A 16,390-nucleotide genomic window follows, 5' to 3' on the forward strand; every position below is an offset into this window, starting at 1 on the left:
GAAAAGGAGTCATTCTGCTGTTTTGTGTCACTGTGTGTACCGTAATGAGCATGGAGAAAAAGAAAACGAGAGAATTGTATGGGGAGGTCAGACACAAGATTGTAGCCAAGCATGGACAATCTCAAGGCTACAATTCCATCTCCAGAGACCTTGATGTTCCTGTGTCCACCGTACACAATGTTATCAGGAAGTTTAAGGCCCATGGCACTGTAGCCAACCTCCCTGGACGTGGCCGCAAGAGAAAACTTGATCAAAGATTGCAGCGAACGATTGTTCAAATGGTGGAGAAAGCACCTTGATCAACTGCTAAACAGATTCAAGCTGACCTTCAGACACAAGGTACGACAGTTTCAACTCGCACCATCCGTCGCCAACTCAATGAAAGGGGGTTCTATGGTAGGAGGACCCCACTGCTGAGGGAGAGAGACATAAGAAAGCCCGACTGGCATTTGCCAAAACACACCTGAATAAGCCAAAATCCTCTTGGGAGAATATCCTGTGGACAGATGAGATCAAATTAGAGCTTTTTGGTAAAGCACATCATCTCTATGTTTACAGAAAACAAAATGAAGCCTTCAAAGAAAAGAACACCTTCCCTACAGTCAAATATTGAGGAGGTTCATTGATGTTTTGGGGTTGCTGTGCTGCCTCTGGCACTGGGTACCTTGAATGTGTGCATGGCATCATGAAATCAGGAGATTACCAAGGCATTTTGGAGAACAATGTTCAACCAAGTGTCAGAATGCTGGGTCTCCGTGGAAGGTCACAGGTCTTGCAGCAGGACAATGACCCCAAACACACTTCAAAAAGCACCCAGAAATGGTTCAAGACAAAATGCTGGACTGTTCTGAAGTGGCCAGCAATGAGTCCAGATCTAAATCCCATTGAACACCTGTGGGGAGATCTGAAAACAGCAGTTGGGAGAAGGCACCCTTCAAATCTGGGAGAACTGGAGAAGTTTGCACAACCAGAGTGGGCCAAACTGCCAGTAGAAAGGTGTAGGAAGGTCATTCATGGCTATAGGAAGTGCTTCACTGCAGTTATTTTGTCCAAAGTCTGTGATACCAGATATTAAGTCGAGGATGTCAATAATTTTGTCAATGCCATTTCTTTTTATTTTCTGATGTAAAAGGATATATTAAGTTCTGAATCAAAAACAAAGGCTCTGTAATATTTACAGTGAAATAAAGAATTTTGGAGAACAAATACTTTTGTCAATTTCAACTTATTTTTCGAGAAAATTGTGAGTTATTTGAAAAAAGTGCAAGGGTGCCAATATTTTTGGCCACGACTGTACGAACGACTGCTTACTTTGATTCAAACCTCCTTGCCATTCTGTTTGCCTGTTTTAGCTCCAGTCATCCACCTGTGTGGGAAAAGCAAAAGGAGCTATGGAGGTAATTTGTGGGGACCATGGTTGTGATGTGGTGTGCTGGTTGTGGGAAGAGAGAAAATATAACATCATTTACTTGGTGCAAGTAAGTCTGTTTGCTGTTTGATGTATCATCTCAAGATTACAAGAAATCTTTGCAATTTTGCTCAAAGTTCGACAACAAGTGATGTATCTCACTATCAAGGGTGTAATCATATTTAATCATTTGTTTTCTAAATAATAATATGGAATCGCTCCAGCTTGGAACCCCCACCTGCTCCGAGGCCGTGCTCTGTTCACCCATTTCTGTGACCTCGTTGGCATCTGACTAAATTGCTTACCTTCACAAACTTGATTCATGTACATTTTCCAACCAGAATTCATCCCCATCGCTAGGTAAACACCATCGTGTATTGATACACCTTGCAAGGGCTCATGGGAAGATGATTGGTTGTTGCTACCACATTACCGTATATGCCTTTTTTCTTTTTTTTAAAGAGGTCAACATAAAATGTACTTCCTTTGCTGTGAGTAAAATTTGTTTTTGTATGTGGGTGAAAACTGGGCCAGCAACCAATCGGATTACTTGGTAGATCGAGTGGATGGCCTTGACTGGAAGATGCTCCACTCCACCCAGAGTGTGGTTTTTAGCTTATCTGGAATTGGATTCCAGATAAGGTATTGTCACCATGCACCGTCCGGCGGTCTCCTATTTTGACTTCTCCGGCCAAACTGCTCGGCCAATCCGGTTGAAACAGCAAGGTTCCACTCCTAACTGGTAAGGGGGACTGCAAAGCTCGGTTCCGGTCATGTGACTTTTCAAAGTAGGTCAAAATGGCGGACTTTGTAAATTCCTTCAAAAATCTTATTCTCCAGACCCACCAGTCAGAACTCCACCACATTTGGGTTACAACATTAGGCCAGGGCCTAGATAAGCTACAGGTCCAGAGGTCCTATTTTTTTATCTCTGCCACCAAAAGTTATATTTTCACCACTGTCTGTTTGTCTGTTTGTTTGGCTTTGAACAGGACATCTCAAAATGTTGTGGATGGATTTGGCCGAAATTTGGTGGAGAGGATGGGTATGTGACCAGGACGAAATGACTAGATTTTATTGAAGATCTGGATGTGGATCTGAGAATTTTAAAACTGTTTTTCAACATTGGGAGATATGAAAAAAGAAAAAAAACAATGTATAGCACGATATCTCAAAAAGTTGTGGCCTGATTTGGACGAAACGTAGCGGCCAGATTGGGTGTGTGACAAGGAAGAATTGATTCAGTTTTGGTGAATATTCGATTCCTCACCCTCTCCCTCTCCTGCCGTCTCTTCCCCCCCCCCCCCCCCCACCCCGCAATGCTGGTTACTCCTGCTAGTATTGTATAATTTGCATTTTGAGGCCTGACTGGTCTTTGCTCACCACTCTTCCTGCTCCCCGCTCATTCTCCTCCTGCTCCCCGCTCATTCTCCTCCTGCTCCCCATTCATTCTCCTCCTGCTCCCCATTCATTCTCCTCCTGCTTCCCATTCATTCTCCTCCTGCTACCCGCTCACTCTCATCCTGCTCCCCGTTCATACTCCTCCTGCTCCCCGCTCATTCTCCTCCTGCTCCCCGTTCATTCTCCCCCTGCTCCCCGTTCATTCTCCTCCTGTTCCCCGCTTATGCTCCTCCTGCTCCCCGCTCGCTCTCCTCCTGCTCCCCGCTCGCTCTCCTCCTGCTCCCCGCTCGCTCTCCTCCTGCTCCCCGCTCGCTCTCCTCCTGCTCCCCGCTCACTCTCCTCCTGCTCCCCGCTCACTCTCCTCCTGCTCCCCGCTCCCCGCTCACTCTCCTCCTGCTCCCTGCTCACTCTCCTCCTGCTCCCCGCTCACTCTCCTCCTGCTCCCCGCTCACTCTCCTCCTGCTCCCCGCTCACTCTCCTCCTGCTCCCCGCTCACTCTCCGCCTGCTCCCCACTCACTCTCCTCCTGCTCCCCGCTCATTCTCATCCTGCTCCCCGATCACTCTCCTCCTGCTCCCCGATCACTCTCCTCCTGTTCCACGCTCACTCTCCTCCTGCTCCACGCTCATTCTCCTCCTGCTCCCCGCTCATTCTCCTCCTGCTCTCAGCTCACTCTCCTCCTGCTCCCCTCTCCTCCTGCTCCCCTCTCCTCCTGCTCCCCTCTCCTCCTGCTCCCCACTCCCTCTCCTCCTGTTCCCCACTCTCTCCTGTCCCCCGCTCTTCTCCTGCTCCCCGCTCACTCTCCTCCTGCTCCCCACTCACTCTCATCCTGCTCCCCGCTCACTCTCCTCCTGCTCCCCGCTCACTCTCCTCCTGCTCCCCGCTCACTCTCCTCTTGCTCCCCACTCATTCTCCCTCTGCTCAGCATGGAGGCAATGAGATTGTTGATGATGAGAGTTCTTCCACGATAAGAAAGTTGAAAGAGAAGTCCTTTCCAACATGTTAGTTTTTTTCATTACCTTGTCCAGAAATCCTGTCCAGTTTTGTAGTTCAAAAGCGTTATATCCCAGGAAGATTCCAAGGTATTTGACACAATTTTGTTGCTAGTTCATTCCTCTTGGTAGAGCAATTGGTGGGCAAGCTCCAGATCCTACCCAACGGGCTTCACTCTTTTCCCAATTTACCTGACCTGAACAAGCCTGACTGTTTTTAATGCCTGCAGTTGCATCAGCATTATTATTCACCAAAATACAGATATTGTCTGCATAAGCAGAAATTTTGAGTGGTGTAGTGAGATTAGATCCAGTGAAACCAGAAATGTGCGTACGTAATTGGAGCAGAAGAGGTTCGATGGTGAGAGGGTATAAAGGTCCAGATAGCGAGCAACCTTATCGTACGCCCCGCTGTATAGCGATGGGGCTGCACAACACTTTGTTAATTTTAAAAACACTTGCTATATTGCAATATAAAAGTTTAACATTAAATTAGGGCCAAAGCTGAAACTGTCTACAATTCTATAAAGGTGTGTGTGGTCAATCCAATCAAAAGCTTTTCCTTGGTCAATAAAAACCATAACATCGTTCATGTTAAAATTGTTACAAAACCGAATAGTGTCACGGATAAAGAGACATTATCAAAGACGGCACGTGCAGGGATACTAAAAGATTGATATTCTCCTACTGGTAGATTCATAAAATGTTTCAAGCGATTGGATAAGGTTATGTATGTATTTGATTTTCAAATGTAAAAATGCATTCCGCACCTGCTTTTCAGATATGGAATTCCGTAAGGATGTTTTTCCTTGAATTTATTGCCTTATTTCTTGGTAACTTGTGTTGTTGGTTCTACGGAGCTGTTCCTGTAATTACAGGATTTCATTTTCAAGTAAGGTTACGTGGTATTTTTTCATTTTGAGCACCATTTGCACCAAACTGTTGACAGAAGAGCCTAATGTGTGTTTTGGCATTATCCCACCATTGTTTTAGGTTGGAGAAACTCTCTTTCCATGCATCTAGGATATTCCAAGGTTGTGGAATTCATTAACAGACAGTCCTCCATAATCAGACGGCTCTGTTGTGTTGCACTAATTGTCATCATTTACCTCTTCACCTGTCTCGTCGCATCCTTCCACATTATCAGGTGTGGCAGAATATCATGGTTGGATAAGTGTCCACCTCCCCTGAGTTAATAACTGGTGGAAGCACCTTTGACAGCAATTACAGCTGTGAGTCTGTTGGGATAGGTCTCCACCAACTTTGCACACCTTGATTGGGCAATATTTTCCCATTCTGCACAAAACTGTTCAAGCTCAGTCAAGTTGTGTGGGGAGCATTGGACAGCAATCTTCAATCATGGCACAGATTTTTGATTGGATTTAGGTCGGGGCTCTGACTGGGCCATTCGAGGACATTTATCTTTTTGTTCCTTAGTCACTCGAGTGTAGCTTTGGCTGTGTGCCTCGGGTCGTTGTTATGCTGAAAGGTGAACTTCTATCCCAATTTCAGCTTTCTTGTAGAGAGCAGCTGGTTTTCTTCTAGGATTTTTTTTTTCTGTATTTTGCTCCATCCATTTTCCCTTCTATCCAGACAAGTGCCCCAGTCCCTGCTGATGAGAAACATCCCCATAACATGATGCTGCCACCACTATGCTTCACAGTAGGGATGGTGTTCTTTGGGAGGTGTGCTGTGTTTGCGCCAAACATAACATTTTGCATTCAGGACAAAAAGTTCCATCTTGGTTTCGTCAGACCACAAAACGTTTTGCCAAATGGCTTCAGAATCTCCGGAGTGGTTTTTTGCATACTTCAAATGGGACTCAAAGTGGGCTTTTTGAGTAATCGCTTCCTTCTTGCCACCCTACCGTACAGGCCAGACTTGTGGAGTGTTTGGAATATTGTTGTCACATGCACACAGTGACCAGTCTTTGTCATAAAAGCCTGTAGCTCTTTCAAAGTTGCCATTGGCCTCTTGGTGGCCTCTCTGATCGGTCTCCTCCTTGCTTGGTCATCCAGTTTGGAGGGACGGCCTGATCTAGGCAGGGTCTTGGTGGTACCATACAACTTCTACTTCTTAATGATTGTCTTGACTGTGCTCCAAGGGATTTTCAAGGCCTTTGAAATATTTTACACCCATCCCCTGATCTGTGCCTTTCCACAACTTTATCCCAAAGGTCTTTTAAAAACTCCTTGGTGCTCTTGGTTGTCTTTTCTGTGAAATGCACTACCCAGCAGAGGAAACCTACAGGAACAGCTGATTTTATTCTGAAATAATCAATCACTATAATTTAACACAGGTGGAGGCCAGTTAACTTGGTGTGTGATTTTGAAGGTGATTGGTTACACCTGAGCTAACTTACAATTACTATTATAATGGGGGTGGGGGGGGGGGGGCACTTATCTAACAAAGATATTCTAGTTTTGTATTTTTAATTAATTTTCTGAAATTTGTAGAACTAGGGCATGCCCGTACTATATATATATCTAAAATTATATCCCCCCCCTCTATTTACATGAAATGGTTTGGTCCATTCGCAAAGCCAAAGCGAACGGCTTGCGAGTACGGTGACAATCCCCCCCCTCTATTTACATGAAATGGTTTGGTCCAAAGCGAACGGCTTGCGAGTACGGTGACAATCCCCCCCCTCTATTTACATGAAATGGTTTGGTCCAAAGCGAACGGCTTGCGAGTACGGTGACAATCCCCCCCCTCTATTTACATGAAATGGTTTGGTCCAAAGCGAACGGCTTGCGGAGTTTGGTAAAGAAATCGCCATAGCGTGCACAAACGCGCAGGAAAGCGAATGAATCGCAAATTAGTTTTAATTAGTTGTAAAACATAGTTTAACGCCAACATAGTTTGCCAACGTGAAATAAATGAATACGCTCTCAAATGTGCCGTCCGAGGCAGAGTCTGTTCGCCACGTTCGGCACACGTGATAGCTCGCTGCTCTCTGATTGGTTGAATCGTTTTTTGGACATAGCTCGCTAACTACTTGTCCGATTAATATGAAACCTTGAAAAGGCACATCCTCGGGTCCCCAGCAATATACCTGGCAAGTTTCAAGTATATCGGACCCGTGGTTGTCGAGAAACAGCGGTCACAGACAGACACACAGAGATTACTGGCATTATAGATAGATGTTGTTTTTCACTTGAAAGTTGTTGGTTACGATGTGTAAATAAAGGTGGAAAAAGTCCGATTTAATGCATTTTAATTCCAGACTAAAAGGTAACAAAGGGTGAAAATTTTTAAAGGGGGTGCACACCTTCTATAGGCACTATATATATATATTCCCTGCAAAAAAAGAAACGCAAAACTGCAAAAAAAGAAACGCAAAAGTGATTTTAGATGTATATTTTATATACCATCTATCTATAATTCCATTAATCTCTGTGTATGTGTGTATGTGTGTATGTGTGTATGTGTGTATGTGTGTTTGTATGTTTGTCTGTGACCGCTGTTTCTCGACAACCACGGGTCCGATATACTTTAAACTTGCCAGGTATATTGCTGGGGACCCGAGGATGTGCCTTTTCAAGGTTTGAAATTAATCGGACAAGTACTTACCGAGCTATGGCGATTTAGCCGTTCGCCGTTCGCTTTGGCGTTGCGAATGGACCAAACCATTGCATGTAAATAGAGGGGGTGGGTTCTGTGGTCGTTGCGAATGGACCAAACCATTCATGTAAATAGAGGGGGGGGGGGTTCTGTGGTCGTTACTGCCACGTGGTTTCAAAGTTTTTTTTTGTTGTTGTTGTTTGCACGCATGTTTTTTTGCACCCACGTACGGGCACGCCCTAGGATGTTTACACACACACACCCCTACACAAATTTTTTTTTTTTTTTTTTTTTTGGCAAGGAACGGGCACCCACGTACGGGCACGTCCTAGCTTATATATAGTACGGGCATGCCCTAGTATAAATAATCAACAGATGGTAATCGATTGTTCAAAATTGGCAGACATCATTCTCATTGACCCAGGTTCCATATGGCACACATGGAACAGTAGATTTTCAAGGTGAAGGTCATCTGTGCTCAATATCTTGTATGGCCACCATTAAAGTCCAAAACTGACTGGCATCGTCGTCCCATGGAAGCAATCGGATCCCGAATTGTGGCCTGGTGAATGTTAACCCACTCTGCCTGCAGTGCTTGTGCCAACTGTCGGAGGTTCTGTGGTTGTTGCTGACGTGCTCGCAGTCGTTGATCCAGTGCATCCCATAAATGTTCGATTGGGTTTAAATCTGGAGACCTGGAGGACCATGGCAGGACCTGGATGTTGTGGTTCCTCAAAAAGGCTGTTGTCAGTCTTGCCGTGTGAGGTCGGGCGTTGTCTTGTTGGAAAATGACGTTCGCTTGTTGCATCATGGGAAGGACGTGTGGTCGAAGAATCTCATCCGTGAGTCGTGGCATGTTTTCGCTGTTCACTTGCTGTAAGATTGTGATGGCGTGCAAATGAAAACCCAACGTTTTTATAGCCCCACAAGTGATGTTGAACGTGCATGTCATGTTGCTGTGTTTCGGTGCCAGGCTCTCATGTGGTTGTGTTTTTGCGATTGTTCCATCTTTTCGCCAAATTTCTGCAGTACCTCATTCTCGCCACACAAATCAATCCCAATCCATGCAGAAATGACCAATTCATTTTTGGTATTAATTTTGTATGGATATTGGCAACACTCTGTCAGATATTTACGATTTTACTACTTTTGTGTTTCTTTTTTTTGCAGGGCATATATATATATATTACACTGTATATGCTAATGCCGCCTGTCTGTGTCCCACCCTGAAACACAAACGCTTCGTAGGAAAAAAAAAAAAAGAAGTATTCGGCAGAAGTTGCTTCAAATTAATCCAATCCTATGGGGGAATTATAAGTTTTTGATCGGACCGGAAATTTAACCTGGGGGGATGGTGGAGTGTGTGTGTGTGTGTGTGTGTGTGTGTGTGTGTGTGTGTGTGTGTGTGTGTGTGTGTGTGTGTGTGTGTGTGTGTGTGTGTGTGTGTGTGTGTGTGTGTGTGTGTGTGTGTGTGTGTGTGTGTGTGTGTGTGTGTAGTGTATATATGTTGCTTCTGGGACACTCATTTTCCCATTGACTTACATGTTAATTTTTCCCCTCCCTCATTGCCCCTAAACACCTCTATTTCTCTCACCCTGTTCTTTACGAACCTTCTAACCTTTTGACATGTTATCCTTATTCATTAGACCACTTAAACAATGGTCCTTCTGTGTGAACCTGTGATCCTTCTGACCTTATGGACCTTTTAACCTTTTACTCTTAATATCATCTGGTGAATCATCTTTGGCCCACTCAAACAACGACCCTACAAATATTTATTTATGCGTGGGAAATAATTTAATTCTCTTGCCACTCTCTTCACCATCTAATATATTAACAAAAAATATGTTTGAGTTTGGTTCTTTATTAAGATATTTTAACTGAGCTAAGATAAAATGGTAAACCTCCCTCAATGTTCTTGTTTGAGCGCCTCCAGTGCCACACACTTTTTGGTAGGCTCTGTCCACCTTTTGTTAAGCTCCGTCCACTTTTTGGTAAGCCCCGCCCCTTTTGTTAAGCCCCGCCCACTTTTAATAAGCCCCGCCCACCTTTGCTAAGCCCCACCCATTTTATAAACTCTTTAGCATTGTATCATTTCCAGGTAATACATTACATCATTTTCAGGGAATTCCCATCACATCATTTCCAGTTAAGACACGCCCAGGGAATTTCCACAGGAAATGACACACCCAGTCCTTATAAAAGGCACCCACCACACAGGCTTTTTCAAACACGCTTTCTGCTTCACTTGAGAATGGACTACTATGCCGAAATGGAATGGGATAACTTTGCTATTCCTTGGAGTCCTACTACCTGTGTAGAACTCAACCTTCAGATTGATGAACTGGACTCGAACCTCTTATCAATGGAGGTAAGTTTGTTTATTTATTTATTTATTTATTTAATTAATTAATTATTAATTTAATTATTTATTTTAATTTTTTTTTTTTTTAGATGAGACTCGTGTAAGAGTTAACAAAGTTTATTTTAATATTCATAGAGCTTGATTTATACAAATAAAAATATTGTATTAAATTAATACATTGTTATTTTCTTTCACAGGAAATTGTATCTGAGATACGAAATGAAAATTCTGCTTTTAACACAACTTGGGATGAAGTTATTTTTTTGTTTGAAGACATTTTGAACAACCAAGACCCCCAGAACGAGTTCTACCTTGATGACCCAGCCAAAGAGTTATACCTTGGAGATCCACAAAATCCTGAAAAAGAGTTTTACCATGATGATACTTGTTGTGAGTTATCAAAACAAAACCCACTGAACAAGTTCTACCTTGATGAGCCAGAATACAAGTCATACATTGGAGACCCACAAATTTCTGAAAATTGGGAAACGGGAATTCTCCCTGATGGTCCGCAGTTATACTATGTGAGACACATCATAGAAACCCTAAAAAATTGGGCAAGGGGAGTTCTCCCTGATGGTCCGCAGTTATACTATGTGAGACACATCATAGAAACCCTAAAAAATTGTGAAATGGGAATTCTCCCTGATGGTCCGCAGTTATACTATGTGAGACACATCATAGAAACCCTAAAAAATTGGGCAAGGAGAGTTCTCCCTGATGGTCCGCAGTTATACTATGTGAGACACATCATAGAAAGTATGTTTCTCGCGGGAAGATCTCGCGGGAAGATCTCGCGAGATCTTGGAGATGGCGGCAGGGATTTTCGAAGCTCCACACGGTCTCCACGTTTTTCGAAGTGAAGTCTGTTCACAATTGTATTTTGTCGAAACTGTATTTATCTTTCGGTGTGTGAAGTTATTGTGTGCAACTTTGGTTGTTTCTCGGTGTTTATCTTTCATAAATTGATCGTCTGTTTGCCGTGTCGCGAGCAAGGCCTTGTACAGTGTGCACTGTACAACCTTGAGGCTTTGTTTTTCTCTCAGTGGTCCGTCGTTTGTGATCCAATAACTTTCGTTCTCTGTATTCCCAGTCTTTTCACCCATAGCCTACTTCCTTGTGTAAAGCTCAACTCAAAAAAAACAAAAAAAAAAAAAAAAAAAACATTTCCTTCTCTGTTCTCATTCGTTTATTCATTCTTATTCGTTCAGTCGTTCTTCGACCACGTGTTTCTCCCCCATTTCCCCAGATAGTTTTCACTCATTAACCTTCAATGTTTACACTTTCCCCTCAAGTTATGTATTCCGTCATATTTTATAACACCTTTTTCTTCTTCTTCTTTAAAAGGCTGCTTTCGACTTGCTCACCAAAGCAATTCATCCCAAAAAAAATATCCATCTCCTATAGTGCCTTTTTTCTACATTCCCTAAACTCTCCTGCACTCCATCCTCCATCCAGCGTCCTTAAACGTATTTTTAACTCGAAGGTCACAAGAAACTCATTTTGCAATAAATGTTCGTTTCCCATAAATCGTACACTTTCAAAAATCCAATCTCACCCCTCCCCTCCAAATCTTCCCCATAACCCCTCCCCTCCAAATCTTCCCCATCACCCCTCCCCTCCAAATCTTCCACATCACCCATCCCTTTCAAATCTCCCCCCTTGCCCCCTCCCTCCTAAACTACCCCCTCACCCCTCCCCGCCAAGACGCCCCCTCGCCCCTCCCCTCCTAGACTCCTGCCTCACCCCTCCCCTCCAAATCTCCCCCATATCCCATCCCTTTCAAATCCCTCCCCTTGTCCCTTCCCTCCCAAACTCCCCCCTCACCCCTCCCCTTCAAATCTCCCCACCCTCATTGCTTCTCAATTTCCCCCCTCTCACTCCCCCTCCTCAAAGCGTCCTCCCCACTTCTTCCCCCTTCAAACTCTCACCTCCATCTCCCCCAACCTTCTGCCTCGCTCTTCCCCCTCCTCAAATAACACCTCATTGTGGCTCACCCAATCACCATCAAACCTTTTGTCCGCCCCATCCTTCCCTTTCTCCGAGCTATTCTGAAATCTCTGACACACCTTCAACAGCTCTCCCTACCTCTTCCACCTCTTCCACATCTTACCCTACCCCTCCTCCCCCCTGTTCTGTATCTGATGCTCCCCCTTCCTCTTCATTAACGGTATGGACCTCAAACATCCGGGGCCTTCGTTCAAACTTAACTGATCTCTCCATACAGGTTGCTTCTGTCAAACCAGACGTGATCTGCTTAACAGAAACTTTCCTCCTTTATGATGTCTCTGATTCCATAGTATCTCTCCCGGGCTACTCCCTCCTCCGGTATGATAGACCTGAGCCTCGTCCTGGAGGCGGGGTTGCTATCTTTATCAAAAACTCTCTTCCTCACTCGCCCTGCACTGCACTCTCTCCACCTCACCCCCAGGAATACCTCTGGCTACGGCTTCCCCTTCGCTCCCACCTCTTGTTCATATGTGTGTTGTACCGTCCACCAAACAGTGATGACTCCATCTACATCTCGCTGTCTGATGATATGGACCAACTTCTATCTACTCATCCCAACTCTCTCTTCCTCATATGTGGTGATTTCAACTGTCATCATGCCAGTTGGCTGGGTGTGGGTACCTCTCTCACCAGCCATGGCTCCTCAGCAAAGGACTTCTGCGACTCACTGGGACTGACACAATCTGTCAATTTCCCGACCCGGATCTCAGTCAACGGAACATCTTCTCTTCTGGACTTGGTTATGACTAACTTCCCTGAAAATGTCTGCTGCTCTTCTTCTGCTCCGATCGGATCATCTGATCATGTCCTTGTTAAAGTGGACATCTCTCTGACCATCCTCAGGGAGCCTGCTCAGCGTCGACGAGTCTGGCATTTCACTCAGGCCAACTGGCACGGTCTTCAAGCAGCCATCAATCATCTGGACTGGTCTCCCATCTCTACCACCTCTAACATCAACTCATCCTGGGAATTCTTCCAAAGTAAATTGCTCTCTCTCATGCACAGATTTATCCCATCTCGTCTTCAGTTGTCATACCCTTCCTCCCGTCCATGGTACACGGAATCTTGTGCTGAGGCTGTTGCCCAGAAACAACTTGCCTTCGTCTCCTGGAAAGCAAATCCAACGGAAGGAAATCTCATTTCCTTTCACAAAGCCCGAAACAAGTGTGTGTCCACCCTCAGGAGAGCCAGGAAACAATATCTCTCCGTTCTCAAGACCGAACTCTCTTATCTGTCTTCCTCTTCCAAATCCTGGTGGCGTCTGGTCAAATCCGTTTCTGGTGTTTGTTCCCCCTCCATCCCCTCCCTTACCTCAAACGGCTACACAGCTGACTCCGCACGTGAAAAAGCTGAATGCCTCAACTCTGTGTTTGCCTCTAAATCTTGTGTCCCAAACCCATCCCTCTCTGTACCCACCATACCCAGTCGTACCCTGCTGCTCCTGGACTCCGTGTCCTTTCCTCCTGACAAGGTGGAAAAGTTTCTGTCAACCCTCGACTCTGATTCTGCAACTGGACCCGACGACATCAGCCCACGGGTCCTAAAATCCTGCTCTGCTGCTCTATCTCACCCTCTCTCTGTTCTCTTCACCCTCTCTTTTGCTCAAGGTCAACTGCCATCTGCTTGGAAATCAGCCAACATCACCGCTTTGCACAAAAAAGGTGCAAAAACAGATCCTAGCAACTACAGACCAATCAGCCTTCTCCCAATTATCAGCAAAGTCATGGAATCCATCATTGCTTCTGATATGAAATCTTTCCTCTTCTCCAATGGCTTGATCTCTGATCATCAATTTGGTTTCAGACCAGGTCACTCTACTCTGGACATGCTGCTTCTGCTAACTCAACAATGGATGGAGGTCCTCAATGCCAAACAGGAAATTAGAGCTGTCTCCCTCGACATATCACGTGCCTTCGACACGGTCTGGCACCCCGCTCTGCTCACCAAACTCTCCTCCTTTGGTATCCATGGAAATCTCCACGCATGGCTGGCGGACTTCCTCTCTAGTCGTCGTCAACGTGTGGCCCTGAATGGGTTTCTCTCATCTCCTCTTCCTGTTCAGGCTGGAGTTCCCCAAGGCAGTGTTCTGGGCCCCGTGCTTTTTCTGGTCTTCATCAATGATCTCTCTGACTCTCTCGAAAATCCTCTCTATCTCTTTGCTGATGACTCCACTCTCTGCCGCTCCATTCCTCTTCCCTCAGATCGGCAGTCTGCTGCCTCCTCACTCTCTGAAGACCTGGACAAAATCACAGACTGGTCAAACAAGTGGAACATGTCTTTCAATCCTGACAAATCTCACACTCTTACTATGTCTCTCCGAAAAGATCGACTGGACAACCCTCCCATCTACTTTCTCAACAATCCTCTCCAAGAAGTTCTGTCGCTCAAGATTTTGGGTCTCACTATCTGCCATGATCTTTCTTGGGAAAACCACATTTCCAAGCTGGCCTCCAAAGCCAGTCGCCGACTGGGCATCCTCCGTCGTGCGAAGTCCTTCCTCGGCACACCTGAGCTCCTCACCACATACAAGGCTTTCATCCGCAGCTCAATGGAATACTGTTCTCCCCTATGGGCCGGTGCTCCTGCCTCACACCTAGCTCGGCTTCACGCTGTTGAAACCAAAGCTTTCAGAATTATTGGAATCTCCCGCGATGAAGCTATCTCTGAGGGCCTTTCACTCACTCACCGCAGGCAGGTAGGTGGTCTTTCTGTCTTCTACCGACTCCTCTCCGGCCTTGCACCCCCAGCTCTCTCTGTGCTCTGTCCCCCAAATATTCCTACAGGTCGCACAAGATCTGCCAGCAACCCTCTGATGGTTAAACTGCCGAAATCTCGGCTCTCCGCTCACCTTCACTCTTTCATTCCTCTTTTCTCCCGCCTCTGGAACAAACTCCCTCACTCCCTTCAATCCCACTCCTCCCTCCAGGTCTTTAAAACAGCTGTTCACCACCATCTCTTATCTTCCCCCATCCAAAACCTTGATCTTTTCTACCCCCGCTAATTCACCCCAGATCCACCTTGTTTGAAATTCCAACTTCTTTCCTGGAAGTCCTGGCAGTGTCCATATGTTTTATACCTCTCCCACTGCCCCCTTCCCACGCCCCCCCCCCCCCCCCCCAAAGCCCTCGCCCTCTCTCAGATCTCTCGATGTCTCCATGTCTCTCGGTCCCTGCTCTCAAATGTTGTGTTTGTGTCCTTCCCCCTCTCTCCCCATCTTGTCTACCGCTCCCTATGTTATATGTTTTATGTGTCGGTTTGTCTTTCTGTGTGATTAATGTTCGCTCTTTCACGAGCCTCGATCTTGTATACAAAAAAAAAAAAAAAAAAAAAAAAAAATAAATAAATAAAAAAAAACCCTAAAAAATTGGGCAAGGAGAGTTCTCCCTGATGGTCCGCAGTTATACTATGTGAGACATCATAGAAACCCAAAAAAATTGGGAAAGGGAAGTTTTCCCTGATGGTCCGCAGTTATACTATGTGAGACTTATCACGGAAACCCCCAATATTTCTGAAAATTGTGGTTCTACCTTGGGGACTTGGAAAGATGGTTATATTTTTGGAGACTCGGAATGGGGGTTTTGTTTTGATGACTCGGAATGTGATACCTATCTTGGAGGCTCAACAGGAATGTGGTTATACCTTGGGAACTTGGAAAGTTGGTTTTATTTTGGAGACTCTACCTGTGGGGTTCCTCTTGGAGACTCTTTGGATTCTAAAGCAATGAACAATGTTCTTTATTTAATGACGCTTGATTTAAGCAATATCAAGAAAGTTCGAGGAAGAAAATGCTGGAAAATTCTTTCTTCCCATTTCTACTTCTTCAAACTTGAAAGCCTTGAAAGACAGAATTGGAGGAAGAGGAAAAAAAGAAAAAAAGAAATACGTATTTAAAAAAAAGAAGAAAAGAAAGATTATGTTAGGGTTTGGGTGGGATTTTGAATGTGAGGGTTAGGGATGGGGTTGGGTTAGGGATGGGGTTGGGTTAGGGTTGGGATTTTGAATGTGAGGGTTAGGGTTGGGGTTGGGTTAGGGATGGGATTGGGTTAGGGTTGGGATTTTGAATGTGAGGGTTAGGGATGGGTTGGGTTAGGGATGGGGTTGGGTTAGGGTTGGGTTAGGGATGGGGTTGGGTTAGGGATGGGATTGGGTTAGGGTGGGATTTTGAATGTGAGGGTTAGGGATGGGGTTGGGTTAGGGATGGGGTTGGGTTAGGGTTGGGATTTTGAATGTGAGGGTTAGGGATGGGTTGGGTTAGGGATGGGGTTGGGTTAGGGATGGGATTGGGTATGGGATTGGATTGGATTGGGTTGGGTTAGGGATGGGGTTGGGTTAGGGATGGGGTTGGGTTAGGGATGGGGTTGGGTTAGGGATGGGGTTGGGTTAGGGATGGGTTTGGGTTAGGGATGGGTTTGGGTTAGGGATGGGTTTGGGTTAGGGATGGGTTTGGGTTAGGGATGGGGTTGGGTTGGGGTTTGTATATTATTATGACTCACTCACACATACACACACACACAAAAGTTAAGCCCCAACTGGAAAGTTGAGGGATTCTGTGTCTGGGGTTCACAGATTAAAAAACGTATCCCCATTATACACACACAAAAGTTAAGCCCCAACTGAAACGTTGTGGGATTCTGTGTTTGGGGTTCACAGA

The 16,390-nt window shown here is 45.3% G+C and overlaps 1 protein-coding gene across 12 annotated transcripts in view; it reads left to right on the forward strand.

Moving 5' to 3' along the window:
* The window catches only part of LOC137412527 (uncharacterized), a 149,389-nt gene that overhangs the window by 88,130 nt on the left and 44,869 nt on the right, over nt 1-16,390 (forward strand). For 10 of the 12 annotated variants that reach the window (XM_078779221.1, XM_078779225.1, XM_078779223.1 and 7 more), the window contains exon 7: nt 1,353-1,397. The exons of 1 other annotated variant lie outside the window; for it this stretch is intronic. In XM_078779221.1, the coding sequence (XP_078635347.1) occupies nt 1,353-1,397 (45 nt within the window). Of the gene's footprint in view, nt 1-1,352; nt 1,479-16,390 lie in introns of those variants that run through there. One more of the 12 variants, XM_078779231.1, reaches the window with a different exon arrangement.

Source organism: Myxine glutinosa, chromosome 5 (assembly GCF_964187855.1).
Source record: "Myxine glutinosa chromosome 5, kmMyxGlut1.1, whole genome shotgun sequence".
In the NCBI taxonomy this organism is placed as follows: Eukaryota; Metazoa; Chordata; class Myxini; order Myxiniformes; family Myxinidae; genus Myxine; species Myxine glutinosa.